The sequence below is a fragment of the Brachycentrus maculatus genome, unplaced genomic scaffold (genome assembly GCF_059751285.1).
Source record: "Brachycentrus maculatus isolate JH-2025_06_01 unplaced genomic scaffold, ASM5975128v1 h1tg000005l, whole genome shotgun sequence".
Classification (NCBI taxonomy): Eukaryota; Metazoa; Arthropoda; class Insecta; order Trichoptera; family Brachycentridae; genus Brachycentrus; species Brachycentrus maculatus.
Window position 1 is genome coordinate 988,622 of NW_028280760.1, and position 19,293 is coordinate 1,007,914.

General features: G+C 33.8%; 1 protein-coding gene across 1 annotated transcript; it reads left to right on the forward strand.

Annotated features, from left to right (window-relative positions):
* Positions 1-16,648: 16,648 nt before the first annotated feature.
* On the forward strand, positions 16,649-17,960 carry LOC148313782 (uncharacterized). The gene is made up of 2 exons (XM_088277957.1): positions 16,649-16,828; positions 17,092-17,960. The coding sequence occupies exons 1-2, from the start codon at positions 16,756-16,758 to the stop codon at positions 17,742-17,744; spliced, it is 726 nt and encodes a 241-aa protein (XP_088134083.1). The 5' UTR covers positions 16,649-16,755; the 3' UTR covers positions 17,745-17,960.
* Positions 17,961-19,293: the final 1,333 nt, after the last annotated feature.

Consider the following 19,293-nt stretch of genomic DNA (forward strand, 5'->3'; position numbering starts at 1 on the left):
CATAAAATTAAGGGGATATTCACAAGACAGAACTCATTCATTCGAAGAGGTAACACATCTTTCTACGCCAGATTTTATTAAAGAATTTATGTTGGGTATTTTCTTTGTTTTTTAGAATATACATAAACAGAAAAAATATTTTTATATATTTTTTAACTCCTCACCTTTCAACAACTCTTTTTTTATCGAAAAAGAGTTGTTTTAAGAAAAATCAATTACGTAAAATATTACTTGGGTTATAAGAAAATTGGAGCTCATCGAATACTGGATCTTAAGTATTATCTAGTATTGATAATTTGTCACAAACAGATTCAAAATTTTAAATGAAAATTAAAATTAAAGCTGTCTGTTTTAAATGATTTATTGTATTTTTTTTAAAAAAGTGTAATAATTTTTATGAATCATTTTATATATGTATGTTCACTGGAGAGCTTTTATTTAGGAAAGACCCTTTTATTTAGATGTATGCAAGATCCTAACTAGATTTTAATCATCTTATTTCAGGTGTGTCCAAATTTAGACACACTTAAAAATGTTCGGAATATTTCTATTTTAATGGTTTAAAAAGGTTTTTAATGGAAATTTTGGATAATTTTTACAAAGCACCATTCAGAAAAATACCGCCTCAAAAGCGCTTATGTATTTATTTTTTGACATTTCAACATAGATGAAGATATATTTATATACCTGTGCCGATATTAGAGCAACTGAATGCATTTTTGAAGAAAAGATACTAAATCATGAATGAAAAACGATCATTATATCGCGCACTCCTTTCAAGAACGTCATAAATCAAAAATCGTCAACATTCAGTTGTGCATGTTTTCGGAATGTCCAGAAAATGTACTATATCCCAGCAAAAGAGGCATATTTTGAACTTAATATTTACCCGCTACAGGGCAGAAAGTGTTGTTTTTGCATTTTTAAGAAAAAGTATTGATTAATAATTTTTTTAAGTATTTTTCAAATGGAGAAAAAATCTTCAGGTTTTACCTAAAAAGATTTGTTGCACAATAAAAAGTTCAATAAGTGGCTTGATATTAATTTTAAATACATTGTATTATATTTTTATACTTTAAAAACGTTCTCCTGAAAAACCAATTTTTTTTCATTTATGACGTTCTTGAAAGGAGTGCGCGATATGTATAAACTTTATTTTAAGTGGCATTTATTTAAAATTTTAATATTCGAATTGTGATTGTCTAATTAGATATCCGATATGTCTCTATCTGGCATTAACTGGTCGTGTTTCCCTATACTCACACTATTGTTATTTACATGGATAGACAGTCAAGACTATTTATGCATTATAGGAGATAAGTTGGATTTCCCAAAACGCGAATATTGTAAACACTGTCAATTTGTATGTAGCTGCACGTCTCGGTGTTGACTATATTCTTCACACCTGTATTTTTCGATACCAAACTTAAAGCTCATTTTTTATCGTGCTCAAATTATCATTCCCTCTGCTTTTATAGTTTTGTCACGAAAGATAAGATTAAAATAAAATCAATTATTCGTAAGTGACATCAAGGCTAGCATTACATACGGAAGCTAAAGTTTTTAGTGTTATCTGGAAAATATATATTTTTATGAGTAAATAATATATATATATATATATATATATATATATATATATATATATATATATATATATATATATATATATATATATATATATATATATATATACATGTAATAAAATACCTAAGTACCTATACATTTTATTAAGTACTTACATATAGTACCTACATAAAACAGTTCTACCACCAGATGTCGCACTGAATAAAACAAAAGACATCAGATAGAAAAAATATAATATTCTTAACTGTCAGAATCAGATAGATAGATAGATAGAAAAATATTGTAAAGATAAATTAAGAATAAACTTTAATTATAAACTTTAATTACAAAGCAACACATTGTTTATTTTATTATTATACACCCACTTTACATATTATTTACACCCAATTTACGAAGAAAAATAGTACCACTATATATATATATATATATATATATATATATATATATATATATATATATATATATATATATATATATATATACATATCTTAATAACTAATAACAAATATTGTACTTATTTCCTTTCGTATTACAAAAAATTACTCATAATGTTAAATACATAATTATTATATTGGTTGATATAATATGTATCTATATGCACTCACTGCATAATAGAGTAATTTAACTTTATAAACAACTTACAACAATTTTGTATCTAAATACGTGTAAATTTAATTTCCGTCAAGGTTTGATAATGGCCTCGCCTGATGAAACAACAAAAATCAGTGGAATCGTATATCATGTTATGTTAATAATAATAACACATTGTGGTATTCTACAAAATGAACTTCAATTCAATACATAAACCAAGTCACTAATAAACAAGTTTAAATTTGCAAAAACAAAGAAAAAAATTCAAAAAGGGGTAGGTGCAGAGATAAATCCAAGGCTAAGCTATAATATTTTTACGCCCAGTTTTATTCTGTTCGATATTCGTGTACTTAAATATATAAATTTAACTAATTTACATTTTTTTCCTTATTTGTTTATTTTATTTGGATTAGAATGAAGATAAGTTCATACTTCAATAATGTATAATTGTTTATTCATACATGATTTTTTATTTGGTACAGTTCATATACAAGTACATTGCATACCACATTATAAATTTACTAATGTAAACACGACTGGTTTTACTTTAAAGACTGGTTTTATTTATACAAAACAATAAAATATAAATTGTTTGCATTTTCACCTGTTGATAAAACATCTGTAGTTCTAAAAACTACAATAATAAACTCAAAAAACTGTCGTTTGTAAGTGTATAATATTTATAGTTGAACACTCAAGTTTTTGTATAAAGTCAATGCCAAATCAATCAATAATAATAATTTCATATAATAAAATAATAAAATATACTTAAAACCTGAGGCATTGCCTGGTTTTTCTACGATCATTCTACATAATACACGTTTTATATGAAATAAATAATGACAATGAAAGCGTAAATTGGACATCCGAACACACCTCCGAGTCAGTACAAAAATAGTCAAATTAATTCTCATCTTTCATGGTGTTGTTAGAATAATAAATACACACATACTCGAATGGAATGATATATTTTATTATTCTCTCGCAGACAAATAATAATGGCAACACTTTGAAATCACAAACGTCTGCGATTACCCATTTGATTAATATTAATGGTTCTTCTAGCACAATCTGTAAAATGGGCAAAATTACGTTCGTGTAATTTTTATTTCGTGTTTATAATACAATATTATATTAATTCGCAGACTAGCACACACACACTCATCCCACATATATGTGGCTTGACAACGATACCAAAATGTCAACTCTTCGTACCTAAAAACTGTCATAAAGATGGACGCAACTCGAATACACTATCCGTGGTGCTGTAATGTTAGGTAATTTGGTAATTGCCGAATACAAATGGTCATATTATTGAGTGAATGCTCGATTGGTATGCGACACGACCGATGTCTGTTCCTGAGATCCTGGTATCAGAAGTGGACGCCAGAACATTATTAATGGCACTTCTTTTTCTTCTTTTAACCCATTTTGTCTTCTTCCTCAACTTCCTCTACTCTACTTTACAACTCGACGCTATCCTGAACACATAGTATTGAGCAATCAGTTTTTTATATAAATAATATCGCGTGATCTTTAAAAAACGTAATAGAGGAATTCAGCTATACTACCTTAAACAAAATTTTCACTATTTTTTTTTCATTATTATTTCATGTTGTATGTAAAAATAATTATTTTTTAAACAATTTCGTTACTTAATAAACACACAGTTTATAACCTTCATTACTTTATAATTTTTAACAATATTTTATTTATACCACAAAAAAGATGAGGAGTATTGAGATGGAAGTCATGTTTATAGATACGGATATTTACATGAGTTTGCAACCCGCTATTGACTGATTCAAGTAATTATTTAATACACTTTTCCAGAATTGTAAGATACATTTTTTTCTTGCTTATTGTGTAAATGTTTTGTAATTATTGTCATATTACAAATTAAAAAGAGTTTTAAAAAAATACAAATCAATAGAATTCAAAAAAAAAATAATATGAAATAAACAGGGTAATATTAATTCAAACCCTCATCAACACCCGATGGTGCATAGGGATCACATAATATAAACGCAGTGTTATCTTGATCGTTAACATATGAAAGAAAGGTGATCGGCCCTCCACTTCCGGTAGCAGTCTAGGATAATATTGAAAAATGAGTGAAAAAATCGCTTGTATTTTTATATGGCACCCTGGGAATTGAACCCGGGACCCCCAGAATGGTAGCCTTGCATTTGTGGAATTTATTTGGTTGTTTTTTTGGTTGTTAGGAAAAACATTTTTTTCAGAAATTTTGGGAAATAAACTTCCTATGATTCCGCCATTACACTCTACCATGAGGCGGACTAAATAAGTATTATATTCGTCCGAGCAATCGCATTTCCATTCGCAGAATAAAAATCTTAATTACTATTTTGGGTAAGCAATAAACACGACTCGCTGCCGTTCTTGGAAAACACACCTATGTGTTAATTTAGATTGATAAGTAATTCAAGTTTAACGAATCTCTCCGGCATGACATAAATTATTATTCGGGTACTTTCCGCGCTCGTCCCAAATGTAGTATTTCGATCGTGACCAAATTAAGCAGCCGATTAGTATTGCCAAGGGAAAGAGATTCTGAGAATCTTGGACAGCTATTTTTATATTATACTCACAAACATCGAATCAACCGACTTTGATGTTCACCCCCGTGGCGTAGTGATCCAATTTTTATCGGTATCTATATAGGTACATATTTAGCCAATATTTTTTATCGCGTATTATGCTGTGACGCTTAACAGATAGCACTGCCATTGCTTTAAAAATGTTTATCAAAAAGTATTTTTTTACCTTTCACAGATAAAAACGCTCACTTGTGTGTATTTGAATGCAAAGTTTTGTCAAAATTTATTATCAATCGTTGTATTACTATAGGAGATATTCATTCAAACCCAGTGGTGCATAGGGCACTGCATTATAAACGTAGTGTTATCTTGATAATTAACACAAGAAAGAAAGGTGATTAGACCTCCCTTCAGGTAACGGTCCAGGGTTATATTGAATAAATTTAAGAGTGAAAAAATCACTTATATTATTCGACCCCTTAATCGAACCCGGGACCTCCAGTACTGTAGCCGAGCGTACTGACTATTAAACTACGGAAGCGGACATAGGAGATATAAGATTTGTACGTGTGGAATTTTTTCGTTTGTTTTTTTGGTTGTTAGGAACAACATTTTTTTTTAAACTTTGGGAAATAAACTTACTATCATTCCTCATTAGATCAGAGGATAAAAACGTAAACTGTAAATTGTTTTATCTTCGTCGAGTATACCTTGAATTGTTATCCTGGAAAATTGACATTAGTATGTTTGTGAGCTAATGTGTCGAAATTTAAATGGGAGTCGCACGTTTTCAGGTTGATCATATTATTCAATGCGATATGATCGACAAAGTTGAAATGACCATTGAGTTTTATCAGAACCTCATATTCCATATTAAATAATTTCATTCCACCTGTATATATAATTCCTTATACTATTGATATTATTAATTTCCGCCTTAATAGTGTGTTTAGCACGTAAGGCTGTAAGTCCCGGGTTTATTTCCCGGAGGGGTCAAAATAAATGTGTCTTATTATTCTAATATTTATTTTATATTACCCCGGACTGGTACTTTGTACGGACGAATCACTTTGCCATCATATAATGAACGATAAAATTAACACTGCATCATCACCTGATTCCCTTTTCCCATGCCTTCCTTACTCTATCGTCATTTTATTTTTCTATTCATGTTACCCTGTTTAAATTCTTAATTTGTAATTATGCTCTCTTATGTTTCTTTGTTTTTCTTTTTTCTTATCCTTGTCTTAACCTGTTCAAGCATTATCTCCCCACTAATTTCTAACAGACATCAAAAGGTTCAAGCCTAGATCGTTCACACTAGTCTGTTTTTTTGGTTAGTTGGAAGATATTGCTTTATAGCAATAAGCCCGCCAATGTACACACATATTGTACAAAAGTTCAAAATAAATAAATTAAATTTGATACAATACCCTATGCACCACTGGGTTAGGATAAGGGTAAAAAGATGATGATTTTACATTTAAATTAAACTACGAGTCCTGTTATAATTGGGCAATTATTTCTCCACGTTTTTTTTGTTTGTTTCGGCAAGTTTAGTTTGAAATTTATTGTTTTTTTTAATGATATGAAACAAAAATAGTTTAATTTTAAGTTTTGTTTTAAAAATTGACAAATGAAGGAACGTTTCGTCATTATCAAAGAATTATTAATATACCCAAGTAATATAATATTTCACAAAATTTCAATAAAGTATTCTTTATGGATTCATATGGATATTTTCATAATTAAAGTGCTAAAAACCACAGGAATTCAATTACCAAATTGTTTTTTCCAAGTTCCCAAAAGCTGTGATTTGATAGTTGTATTATTACGTTACACATAAATACACTTATCAATATAACTAACATACATGTATATAGCTAATGAAAATAAATCTACTTTTTCATCAAACTCACATGATTTTACTACATCAAAAAAAATCACTTTTTTTATTTGATTTTTTTGTCAAAATGCAGTTACTACGCTTTGCATCACGGTCTCGCACGTATTACCGAACCTTAGTTGGCCGGGAATTCCCCCAATCCTAACGGAGTTGGCGCAGGCTATTGTATGCAGATTACCAAGTCTCCTGAGCTGAGTACCATGACTCCTGTACATCCAGGTCCTATTTTGTTTATCACCGGTCACTGTGTTCACGTATTACGATATTTGTGTGCATATAACCAAGATCCGTATTGTTGTCTTAGGATACGTACAGACAATTTATTTCATATACTGACTAACATACCAAACGGCGTCCAAACCACTAAAACCGAAATCGATTAATCGGTATTTAAAGTCTAATAACTGTTTCTTCAAAAATACTTTTAAATTAAAAAATATATATATTTTTTTTAATGAAAATTTGTTGGTTTAAGCGATCACTTTACACACGTGTAACATTCATCAATTGTACCCATTATTGACAACAACACTACTCAAAGTCTTGGAAGTTCTATATATATGAACAAATTTTGAAACATTATTCTTGAATCACTAGAACTTCACTAGAGACATCTATTGGTGAGATGAAAAGAAGCTTTTTTTTAAGCAAAATAATATGAAAATAACTCCTGTAATTGGAGATAATCCAGATTTTGTGAACAAGTATTTGGACACACTCAAAATTTTGTAAAAATATAAATTTATCTCAATCTGAAATGAAACGGGTATCTATCTTTTCTTTTTTATTAATGAAGTCTGAGGACTCCAGGCCTACCGACCTAGCGTTTGGCTGGCTTAAGCAATCACACGTTCACCATTCTGCCTATTATTGAACATTCATATTACATTAGTTCTTGAGACCTGTATTAAAATTGACTTCTTCTAGAGTCAACGTCGGACCGGAATCGGATATAGCTGACTAACTGAACTAAATACTAATCCCTTTCGCTGACTACACCGGGGTACTTCTAGAAAATTTGGTGATAGGTTTACAAACTTGTATTTATTTTGATTGGCAGTGACAGGGATATTGAAAGCTTTTAAATGTAAATTCACTGTAAAATCGGGATTTTATTTTGTTTCACATTTTCAATAAATTTCGCAAATTAGTTTTTTTAAATTGCTTTGCGAGAGAAGTCTGTCAGGAAGCCTAGATGCTTCTGCATCAGATTTGGGAATGTGATGAGACAGCTTTCAATATAATTATCCTCCGAAGAGTGAATAATCCAGTGTTACATTTAATAAATAGTATTAATATTGTTAATAATATATATTTTGAAATTTATTTTTAACAAACAAAATCGAAGAAAATGCGTTTGAAAAGTTAAAATTATGTTTTTTTTTTTTACATATTATTTTGTTATTTACCCTATTATTAACATATTTCTGTAGTTATAATATCCGTATCATACGACACATAATTATTTTTTTATATGATTTTCGTACATGAAGAATGCAAACAAACATAAAATTCGTATTTGAGTATTCTCAAATACAATATGTACTTTTCATACTATTTTCTTGCATTTTATCATATTTATTTACATTTTTTAAATTCTTATTTTGGTATAATATTTTTTCAATAATTGTCTAAAAATCTAAAAAAACTGTGTATTCTAAATTAATTAGTTGATCAATTTTCACGCTTCAATCAGATACAAAAACTACTTTGGATAAAACAATAGTTACCGGCCAAAAACCAAGACAAAGATTAAAAGCAATGAGAAACCTTTTCAGCGAAACATCCTTGAGGTATTATTTTATGAAAATAGCGTTTTATAATTATTGAACAAAAATTGTTTTCGATTGAACAAAACTATTATTATAACAATATTTTATCTCGTTAAATACATCTAACATTCTTCGAATCGGTAATCCAAGTTATTTTTACAGTTTTTTGTATGTACTGATGACATATTTTTCATATTAATATTAACCACAATATTATGCATAATTTATTCAACTCGATTTTTAACATTACATTGGTCTCTCAAAATCAATCAGTTAAATAATTTGCAAACAATGAATGTACAAAAATAAAGATCGGAACTATAATGCAAATTCGATGAACTGTCGCACGTCATATTTCGGGAATACAAAAGGCTGACTGAGTTTTTTTTATAGAATCGACTAACGTCATTGCTGAACACAATGGTCTTCTTATCACCTGAATGGAGTTGGCACCTCCGGATGCTGAGGTGACAGAATATTATAATATTGTGTTATCTGTATACACGTAGAGTTACATCCTCTCATATTGAAACTATGCAACTGAATAAAGTGTTTCTTAGAAAATGAAATCAAACACCCAAATGGAAGTAAGGCAAAATGTGGCTTCTATTCACTACCTGTTCATTTCAATTCACCCTGTAAAATCATGTCCGAAATGCTAACAGATCTCGATATTATATCGCAGAAAGTGACTACTTATCACTTTTGCATACTTTATAATAATTGAGTCAATGACATCTTTCACAAGTCATGTATTCTTTAAATTTATTTTCAGTAAATTTAATTATACCTCTGTTTAAAAAGAAAGTTATTAACCCTTTGAACGCGTTAAGCAAAAATAAAAGTACCTTATTTATAGTTCTTTAACTCTTTTTATTTAACGCACAATCCAAATTAATTTCCGTATTTTTCCACATGTCAAAAAAATAGGGTAGGCACTGCTTTGTGTCTGTATATAATATAAAATATACAGACACATAAGCAGGGTCGGGTTGTGGTCCCGTGGTTAGTGTCTTAAGTCAGAGTTCTCGGTTCGAACCCACTCTACCACAATTTGATTATTTCTAATAATGAGCTGCTTAAGCTCACAGAAATAGTATAAAATTGGAATATATGTGTAAATAATAAAAAGACAAATATGTCTCTTCAAAAAAATGGAATGCACGCCACTCAGCGTGCATTCTTAAAATGGTTGATTTGACGTGCGCCTGCTGAATTTCAAGATAGGCAATATACGCAACTTTCTTTCAGGCTTTCTTCCTGACGTTAGAGTAGACGGAACCTTGTTATATTATTTTTTTATACATCGATGAATATTAAAAACAATATTGAAATCTGATTAGCACGCTAATATTTATTTATTTATTGTGAGTAAAATTAACATATTAAAATAAAATTATCTAAAAAATCATCAAACATTTCACATAATACACTTGTGTAGCGAATTAAATGATCACTTAATCTAGCCAAATGCCAAGTCATAATACCTGGGAAGCTCAAACATCCATTTAAAAAAAAATACAAACAGTAAAAGTTTTATCTCAAGTTGAGACATCTATGATATTGTTTATAATCTGTAACATGGATAATCCAGTGTCTGACAATAATAAAAAAAAAACCTTTTACAAAAATAAGAGCATAATATTTTTGTTGTTTGCAGTTTTTGACTTTTGATAATGTTCTTCTATTGAAGAGAAATAAATAAAACTGAACTGGACCTATACGGTAAAGTTTTGAGAATTACTCCTAGACTTAGTTTTCACCACACGTCAGGGTATTACCGTAAATGCTAAAATAATTATACGAGATGCGCAACCATGTGAGACCAATCACTCGACTTGCATATTCGCGTATTCACAATTGCTTTTAAAATATGACTTCAATAAAAAATTCATATTAGGCCCGTCATCTCTAGAATTCTAATCTCATCTAATTAAAATTGTCATAGACTCTTGTAAATTATCACCACTCAATACTCGTATGTTGAAATCGATTTCTTATGATAATTTATACTTGTACCTGCCTGTGCAATTTTTTTATGAATTGTTTCTGCTTTTTTTCTTGGTCAATTCAATATATACGTCACTTAACACATGGCAAGGCCTCAAGGGTAAATGTAATTAACGATACATACATACATATGTACATACGTTATAAGGGTTAAAAGAAAGATATTTAAAAATATACATATTATTATCTCTTTTTTGCATAAATAACTTATATTTTGAATTTTAAAAGCATTAGTAACATTGTGGTGTGGTAATTATTATTATCATTCATTGTTCACTTTATATAATGCCACTTAAAAACATCACAACGTATGTGAAGCTAAGTCTATATTTTAGAGTTGTCTTCTTAGGACATTGAAGCCCTTGATAGACCCCTCTTCATTCTTCAACGTCCCGAGGACCCAAGTCTAAAATTTAGACTTGGGTCCTTATATACGATGTTTGGCAATGAAAACACATCAAAACACGTATCATAATAGATTATTAAATCTTGATATTTTACCAATTAAAATTTTAATTGAAAATAGATGTTTATTACTACAAAGAGACAGCCAAATCAATTAATTAAATTAAAACAATTAATTAAAATATGTCCACGTATAAGAAGGAGCTTTCATTGTTCGATGTCAATATGTTTTTAGTTTGCAGTATTTTTAATTATATTTTATACAATAATTATAGATTTACTTATACTTTATAAGCATCTAAAGGGTCGAGAGTTTCAAGTACTTGGGAGTGTACGCGACTGAAAATGGAGCCTTCAAAAGGAACTGGGAGTGCGATTAGGACTCGCAGGGTCCGCATTTAACATTATGAAGGTTGTCTGGAGATCGGATTTATACTCGGTGAAGATCAAATGCCGCCTATACAATCCCTGCATTGCTCCTGTTCTCTTATACGGCTGTGAAACATGACACCTTACAAGGGCCCAGAGCAGCCGTGTACTAAGCTTTGAGAATAGGTGTTTGCGGAGAATTTTAGGCGTGCGGTGGTTTGACTTTGTGAGGAATGAACAGATAAGGCGTAGGACGCAGCAAATCTTGGCCACAACTGTCGTCAAGAAAAGGCGATTCAGTTGGCTTGGCCATGTACTCCGCGTGCCTCCTGAGAGCCTTAATCAAGCTTGCCTCTTTTACAAGGCATCAGGTTCGCGCCGCCTAGGACGACCACTGCTGATAATTCGTCGGCAGTTCTCGTCAGAACTTCGGAACGCGGATCTGACTTGGGAGGATGCAAGGGAGCTGGCAGCCGACAAAAAAGCCTGGAGACAGTTTGTGGACTCCATATGCTCCACCTAGGGAGCGATATGGTTTAAATAAATATTTGATACAATTATTAAGAAATATCGACATCCGGAGCATGTGTAAGACGGAGGATATCGTGAGGTGGGGATGACAACGAAGGCAATACTGGAATGATGTAAACAGAATGTCAGATGACAGACTTCCACGTATCGCCCTTCTAGGAATTCTCGAAAGACGCAGGTTCCCAAGCAGACCTCCAAAAAGGTGAAAAGACAGCTGGGGGTCAACATCCCAAGAGCTACAAGCGGAGGCACAAACAGATCCTTAGGATCTAGAAAAAGGAGAAGAAGAAGAAGATATAGAAGATATTATAGATTTACATATAGAAGATATTATAGATTTACGTTTTTTTATTAGAACGACCATGTTACTGTCATTTAAGCGGTGAAAATAATAGAGAAGAAGGAAAATACAGGCAAACAAGAAATTATCAGGAAAAGCTTTAAAATTTAAAGCAAAATTTTGTATGGAATTAAGGTAGGAACCTCAATTCCATCGCAATGTGACAATTGACAAGCGCAAAATAGCATTCTTTTCGGTTCTTGCGCCGCTACGTACATGACAAATATGAGGCCTACGCGACAATAGGACTACCTACGGGTGATCTCGCACGCAATCTGCATACCGCCGGAGCAGCGGTCGGAGCGCGCGCGAGGGACGTGCGGCCCACCCCTCCGTCTGGCCGCCACTGAACCAGGATCTCGTTACCAAGGCAGACGTGCCGCGAGCGAAGTGGGTGACGCTGGTTCCGCGTCACGCTCCAGGGAGTGCCTACACTCACCTCCAACAGTGCTCCCTGCATACTCCAGCACACATCCTGCTTTACTTTTATTGCCTTTGCCACAGCTCTAAAAACGGTTGTCATTTTACTATGTACTCTTAGTAATCAAAAATGCTTTGAGGTGTGTTTAGAAGATTCCAAAACATGAGAAAAAACAGGAAAACTAAAGAAAAATAAGAATCCCGTTCATTTACTTCTCAAGAATGCTTCATATATACTGTTTTTCTTTTATTACGTTCCAACAGCTCCGAAGAAGGTTGTCATTTTCCTATGTAGTTATAAAAGACGCATTTGAAGTATATTTAGAAGACTCTTAAACATGAATAAAACAGGAATAAAGTACCTTTTATTTACTTCTCAAGTCAAAAGAATGCTTCAGTATAACACACATATGGTACTGTTTTTCTTTTATTATCTTCTCATAGCTCTGAAAACAGTTATCATTTTACTATGTACTTTTAAAAGACGCATTCGAGGTAAATTTAGAAGATTCTTAAACATGAATAAAACAGGAATAAAGTACCTTTCATTTACTTCGCAAGAATGCTTCAGTATAACACACATACACTATTTTTCTTTTATTACCTTTACATAACTCTGAAAACGGTTGTCATATTACTATGTAGTAATCAAAGGCGCATTTGTGGTATATTTAGTATCATACTAAAACATAAAAAAATAGAAATAAAGTACCTTTCAATTACTTCTAAAGAAAGCTTCAGTACAAACATACTGTTTTTCCATCATTATTTTTGCTTCGCGATGAGCCAGTTTGATTTATTTTAATTAAAGTGGAAATAAAACATTCAATAAAATGTAAATCAAATGAGTAAAAAAGAAAAGCTTGTTAAAAAATGATTTGTTCCGTTGTTTAAAAATGACGCAGAACGCATTTGAACACGTGTCATAATAGATTTTAACAAATAGTGGTATTTATTAGAAAATTTAACTGAACAGTTACAAACATACATACATTTACAATACTGAGTAACAAAAAAAACAGATAATTGTAATCTGTTTACAAAATTTTACATATGTCGTTAAATAAACCTGGAAGAGAGGCGAGAGGAAAGAAAAAGCAAAAAGGGAAAGGATCAAAGCTCAAATCCAAGACAAAATATGTTAAAATTGCGACACACCACGATATAAATATCGAAGTAAAATTTACCAAATAAAATTCAAATGAAAAATTATTAGATGTTACAACAAAGTGACTGCAAAATTAATTGATAAAAATCATCTAAACCGCGTAATGAAATCGTAAATATCCATATGGAATCCTAGCCCTAGTAAGACAAACAATCAAGTAAGACAGCCCAAATACAGCAAGGAGAGCATAATTGAATGTCACGTTTGATCATGCGACAGGATATCGCAGTTCCCAAAGAAGATTTGAGACACATTTAAGGAATTGCAAGGAATGGGGGGTCACATGTCTGTAGCAGGCGGGGGCACAGCCCTAGATGGAGCGCGGTCGGCATCCCATACGAGCAGATTTGGAGCATATTAGCATGCGTGGCGAGCACTTTTCCCAGATAAATTAGCCGCGCACTTTAGCGGATGTAGGAAAATAATTTCTCAGAAATCGCCATTTGGGTATTTGCGCTTATTTTTATGCGCATACGATCAGCATAAAGCACTCGTGTGTAATGTACAACCGGCACATGGCTATCGGAACATTATTCATACAACTCTAACATTACCAATCACACCATATTACAAGCTACGCAATTCTATTCAATAATATTTATTATTCTTCTTCTTCTACTACTTCTAAGTCTTCTGGCTCGTTTTTAAGAAGGATTAGCCTCCTGCGATGTCGATTCCCAGCTGTCGATCCATCTCTTTGGTGGTCTGCCGGAGTCATCTACCTTGGAGTTGGCCGTACAGTGCAATGTGGGGGAGTCTGGATCGTTCCATTCTCCTCACATGCGCATACCATTGTCTCCTTCGTTGCCTTCTTTACCTAACGACATTTTCCTTATCTGTTGTTCCTTTTTCTTTCTCGTGGACTCTTGCCAGATATGCTTCTTAGAGTCTTTCTTTTCTGATACTTTAAAATTAAATACTTTTTAATTTTCGTATTTGTTTCAACAATCTTTTGAGCAAGTTATCGTATAATTTATATTATAAAACAATAACAAATATATTCAAACTGATCTGATGATGTCGATAACGACTAATCAAATAAAATAAAAGTAGAAAAAACTATATAGTAGTTGTTTTTTTATATGAAGTGCAGTTCCACCAAAAAATGTCAGTACAATATTGTATAATTTTTACAATTTGTTTTTTTTTTGCGAAATTTCTTAGTGGAAATGCATGTTACATGTGTCAAAAAAGTAATAGATTTTTCACTTTTAATTTAACTAACCAGATTTTGCCTTTACTAAAATCGACAGGGACTAGTGATGTCTAACGATTTGAAACTGATGACAGGTCTGATGATGTTGGTTAAAACAAATTCCGATCGCTAGGCAAATTACATTAAATTGATTTTTTGTATTATACACAGTTTCATTTCATGTTGTAATTATTTGACCACTGCTGACAATTCGTCGGCAGTTCTCGTCTGAACTTCGGGACGTGTAGCTGACTTGGAGCATGCAAGGGAGCTGGCGGCAGACAACAAAGCCTGGAGACAGTTTATGGACTTCATATGTTTAACAAAGGGAGCGGATATGATAAAAGAAGAAGAATTTTTGAAAAAAATATCATGAATAAAATATTAGAAATAACGCATAGAAGTACTTTTATGTTATAATCAAGCTGTGTTCAGTAAATTATTGATAATATTACCATATATAAAGGCATAGTGGTCAGCCCTATGCTTCAGATCCTTGGATATAGAAGGGTATGAAGAAGTTCAGATAAGAGATATTGCTGGTACATAGGTAAAAAGAAGTAAAGGAGGAATAATTAGGTAAGAAAGAGAATTTGTTTATGAGTAATAATTAAACAAACACTGAAGTCCTCTTCTACCCTAAGAAATTTAAATAGTGTAATGCAGATACTATTTTTTTACGTTATTGAGATATTTATAGGCATCTTAAGAGTTGAGTTGAGTTTAGAGGGCTTATGATCATTTTAGTTGTTTTGCTGGTTTAACAGGCAACGACTAGCTAAGTCATAAATCATGTAAATACCCGGACTTCTTTGTCACAAAAGTTCATTACTATGTTGAAATATCTATAAAACTGATTGACAAAGCTGAAATTTTAAAAAAATGTCCTTATAACAACTCAAGTAAATGATTATACATACATATTTGCAATAAAAAAATATCAATTAATTCCACACAACTTTACACAACTACGAAAATTATTTTTTTCATATAACACTGGTGGATGATCATTAAAGATTCGCATTACTACGCCATTGATAACTGACAATTTCAATATGCACTATAAAAATAAACATAAATTATTAGTCTTGGTGGTATGGTCTAAATGGAGTATTTCCCAAACGTTTCTTCAAAAGTGAGCAATTCCTTTAAAAAATCATGTTTGGCTTTTACAAGCTGTTATATTACATTATCTATTCCATATCGAATAACTGTTTTTCAAAATACAACTGTAGCGTTTTCTAAAATGCCAATAGAATGCATCGTGTGGTAGTAAGGTCAGAGACTCGCTGATGAACTTGGATATTTTGAAGATATCACATAGAGCGAGTACAAGGCACTATGACTTAACTCATGGATAGATCAACGTGAGATGCATCGGACTAGGATGGCCGGTACAATATGTTACAACAGGTGACCGAGAAGCCACGATGCATCGCGCATGGAAAGGAGGGCAAGTGTCGAATTTCACCGCGCCGCGCCGTCTCGTCCTCCGCGCGGAGATGCGCAGCCTCTGCAGCGCTCCACGCGGCCCCGGCTGCCAGCTGCCGGCTGCCGGCTGCCGGCTGCCCCTCTCCCCCGGGCACACGCTCGTCACATGCTAATGAGCCGCGAATGGTCGAACGCGTAACTTATTAAACCAAATCACACTCGCGCACTCCGAAAAAATCCTCTCTTCTCAAGCCACTTTACATGCGCGAGAAACAACACGCCGAGCATAAATGATGAACCCTAGGGAGACCAGAGTAGGGGGGCAACCCTGGCTGCTATATATACCCTCGAGTCCGGGACAAATCATCTTCAGTCGGGTGGAAGTCACTCCTTGGTGCCTTAGCTCCCATTGTAGACGTCGCGACGTTACATTTGTCAGTTCGCAAAGTGTCAGTTCCATAGCCGATTCAAAATGAAATTCTTAATACTCTTGTTCATCGTGGGATGCGCTCTGGCCTTCCCCAGACCTCCGAGCCATCGCAGGGGTGAGTCCACCGCGTCATCTCTTAAACCCTAGAAATTTCTCTAGCTGGTCTACCAATAATAGTTTAAAGAAAAACTGTTATCGCGATTGATCAGAATGAAAGCCCGGAGTTTCTACGTTGAACCTGGCAGAAACCTTTAAACCTTACCAATTTTTCTAGTATGACATAGACTTTGGATTAACGATAATTTTGTAAAAAAATCGTACTTATTTTAAAAACTGATAGCAAATGAAATATTAATGATAAAATTTTGATTTCGACAGCCCAACAACTCGCTGCGGCGCGTCTCCGAAGAGCGCCAGCGGCTATAGCGGCTCGCCAGAGGACCATGCTGATCAGCGGCTTCTACAGGCCGCTGCACGCGTCGCGCAGACAGGGGTTCGAGCCTGACGGCGCCATGGCCATCGCCGCCGGCTCCTACCTGCCCGGGCCCGCCTGCGCGTCCTGCGGGGACGCCCAGGACGCCCAGGACGAGCAGGAGCCGCTGGCCGAGGGAGAGCCCCAGCTGGACCTGGGTCAGCAAGCTCCCCTGGAGGACTCCCCCGGACCCGCCGCTGACTACGCCGGAGAGGCGGAGCCCGCGCCCCTGCAGCCTGCGCCCCTGCAGCCCGCGCGCGCCCCCAAGAAGAAGCCGGTCAAGGACGAGGAAGAGAGCGACTTCGCCGACGAAGAGGAGCTGATCCCGTCCAAGGGCAGGAGGCCTTCCAACTCGTACTTCCCGGTGGTGTTCAGCGGGTACGGTGCGGCCACGCGCTCCGGGGGCGCCGGCGTCCCCGGCGGGGTGACGGCCATCGCCAACTCGTACAGCACGGGCAAGGGAGGAGTGGCCACCAGCCACGCCACGGCGTACGGCGCTCCGCCCGCGGGGCGCAGCCGCAAGCGCGTGGCCCCCGAGGAGGACGCCGACGACGAGTGACGGGTCCCCCGCCGCCCCCCGCTACTGCCCGCCTAGCCGACGAGAGGTAGCTACGCGCACTGCCGAAATCGCCGTTATGACCTGAATGACACTTTAGGAATAAATATAGATGTATTTAATAAAGTAAATTATGAAAATATATTATATATATGGTATATACATATTATGAAATTAAATTTTCGATGAATAAAAAAAATGAGAATATTCTCTAACAAATTTCGCCATTTTATTTCAATTACTAATTCCCCAAAATATTGCTGTAAATAGTGTTACCACATTTAATTTAAAAAAAAAAAAACAATTTTAATTAAAAAACATATTTTTTTAAGATTTCAAAAGCAGTAAAAGAAAGGTGTGTTGAGATGGTTTGGACATGTAGAACAAATGAGTGAGGAAAGAACGGTAAAACAAATGTATGAGGCGAATGTAATTGGAAAAAGGAGCAGAGAAAGACCGAGAAAAACTTGGCACGATCAGGTATGCCAAATACTTGAAAGCGGTCAGGTTAGGAGTCGTAATAATCAGCGGGTATGTATGATGAGATGCATGAACGTGGAAGAGGCGAAGATTGTTTGCAAAGACAGAGTGGTATGGCATTCTATTCTCTCTGCCTACCCCTGCGGGGAAGTGGCGTGATGGTTAGTTAGTTATGACTAACGTTAAAAAAAATAGTCAAGTAGTAGTGGTATGGCATTGTATTACCTTTGCTTATTTACATTACTTTACTATTTTCATTTATTTACGCTAATAATGCAAAATGTATAGAACACATTGGATTAAACATACATACATACACACAGATCTCAATTTTGTTTGTCTGACAGTACACATCTTGTTAAGACGAAAAATGGTTAATTGCTCTATTGACCCTGACGGGATTTGAAACCGGTAATTCAAATGTTTGGGGTAATTTCCATGTGGAAGCTGAACGTCGTAACAACTGCACAATGGAAGCGAACGATTATCTCACTTAATTTTTTTATAATATTATTTTTAAATGTGTATTGTTAAAATAATAAAATACTTATTGGTTCGATCAAATGATAAACTGAAACCATAAATAATATAATGTAGATTGTATGTTATTCATTTTGGATACTTTCTATAATATAATTATCGTTTAACTAAAACCTTTTAATATAAATCTTTATTTAAGCGCGTTTTTTTCTTGGGAAAATACAAACATCATATCACATCATATCTTCGTTCGTAATATCAATTTTATTAGTTCGAACGATAACGATAAAAATAAGTTAATATTAACTGTGTAGGTAGCGACTTGAGACAGTATAAATTATTATAGTAAGTAGAATCGTTGATAAACTTTCCAAAGTTATGCGACCTGTGGGATTAAATACATAGAAACCAAACGTGAAAGTTTTTATCAAAATGTATTCGATGAATCCATAATATATCATAAACATATTGCAATTTATACATGGGAATACCTCGCTGAGTCCTTCTTCAATCAGTCCGATCGGTTCACCAACAGACCAAATTCATTACGACAAAAGCAACAGTACATAGGTTTGAGAGATTTAAGTTAGAA

Bases quoted from the DNA above. Each gene is read 5' to 3' on its own strand.
- LOC148313782 (XM_088277957.1), top strand. From the start codon at position 16,756: ATGAAATTCTTAATACTCTTGTTCATCGTGGGATGCGCTCTGGCCTTC. The intron at 16,829-17,091 runs GTGAGTCCACCG...TGATTTCGACAG, and splicing joins ACCTCCGAGCCATCGCAGGG to CCCAACAACTCGCTGCGGCG.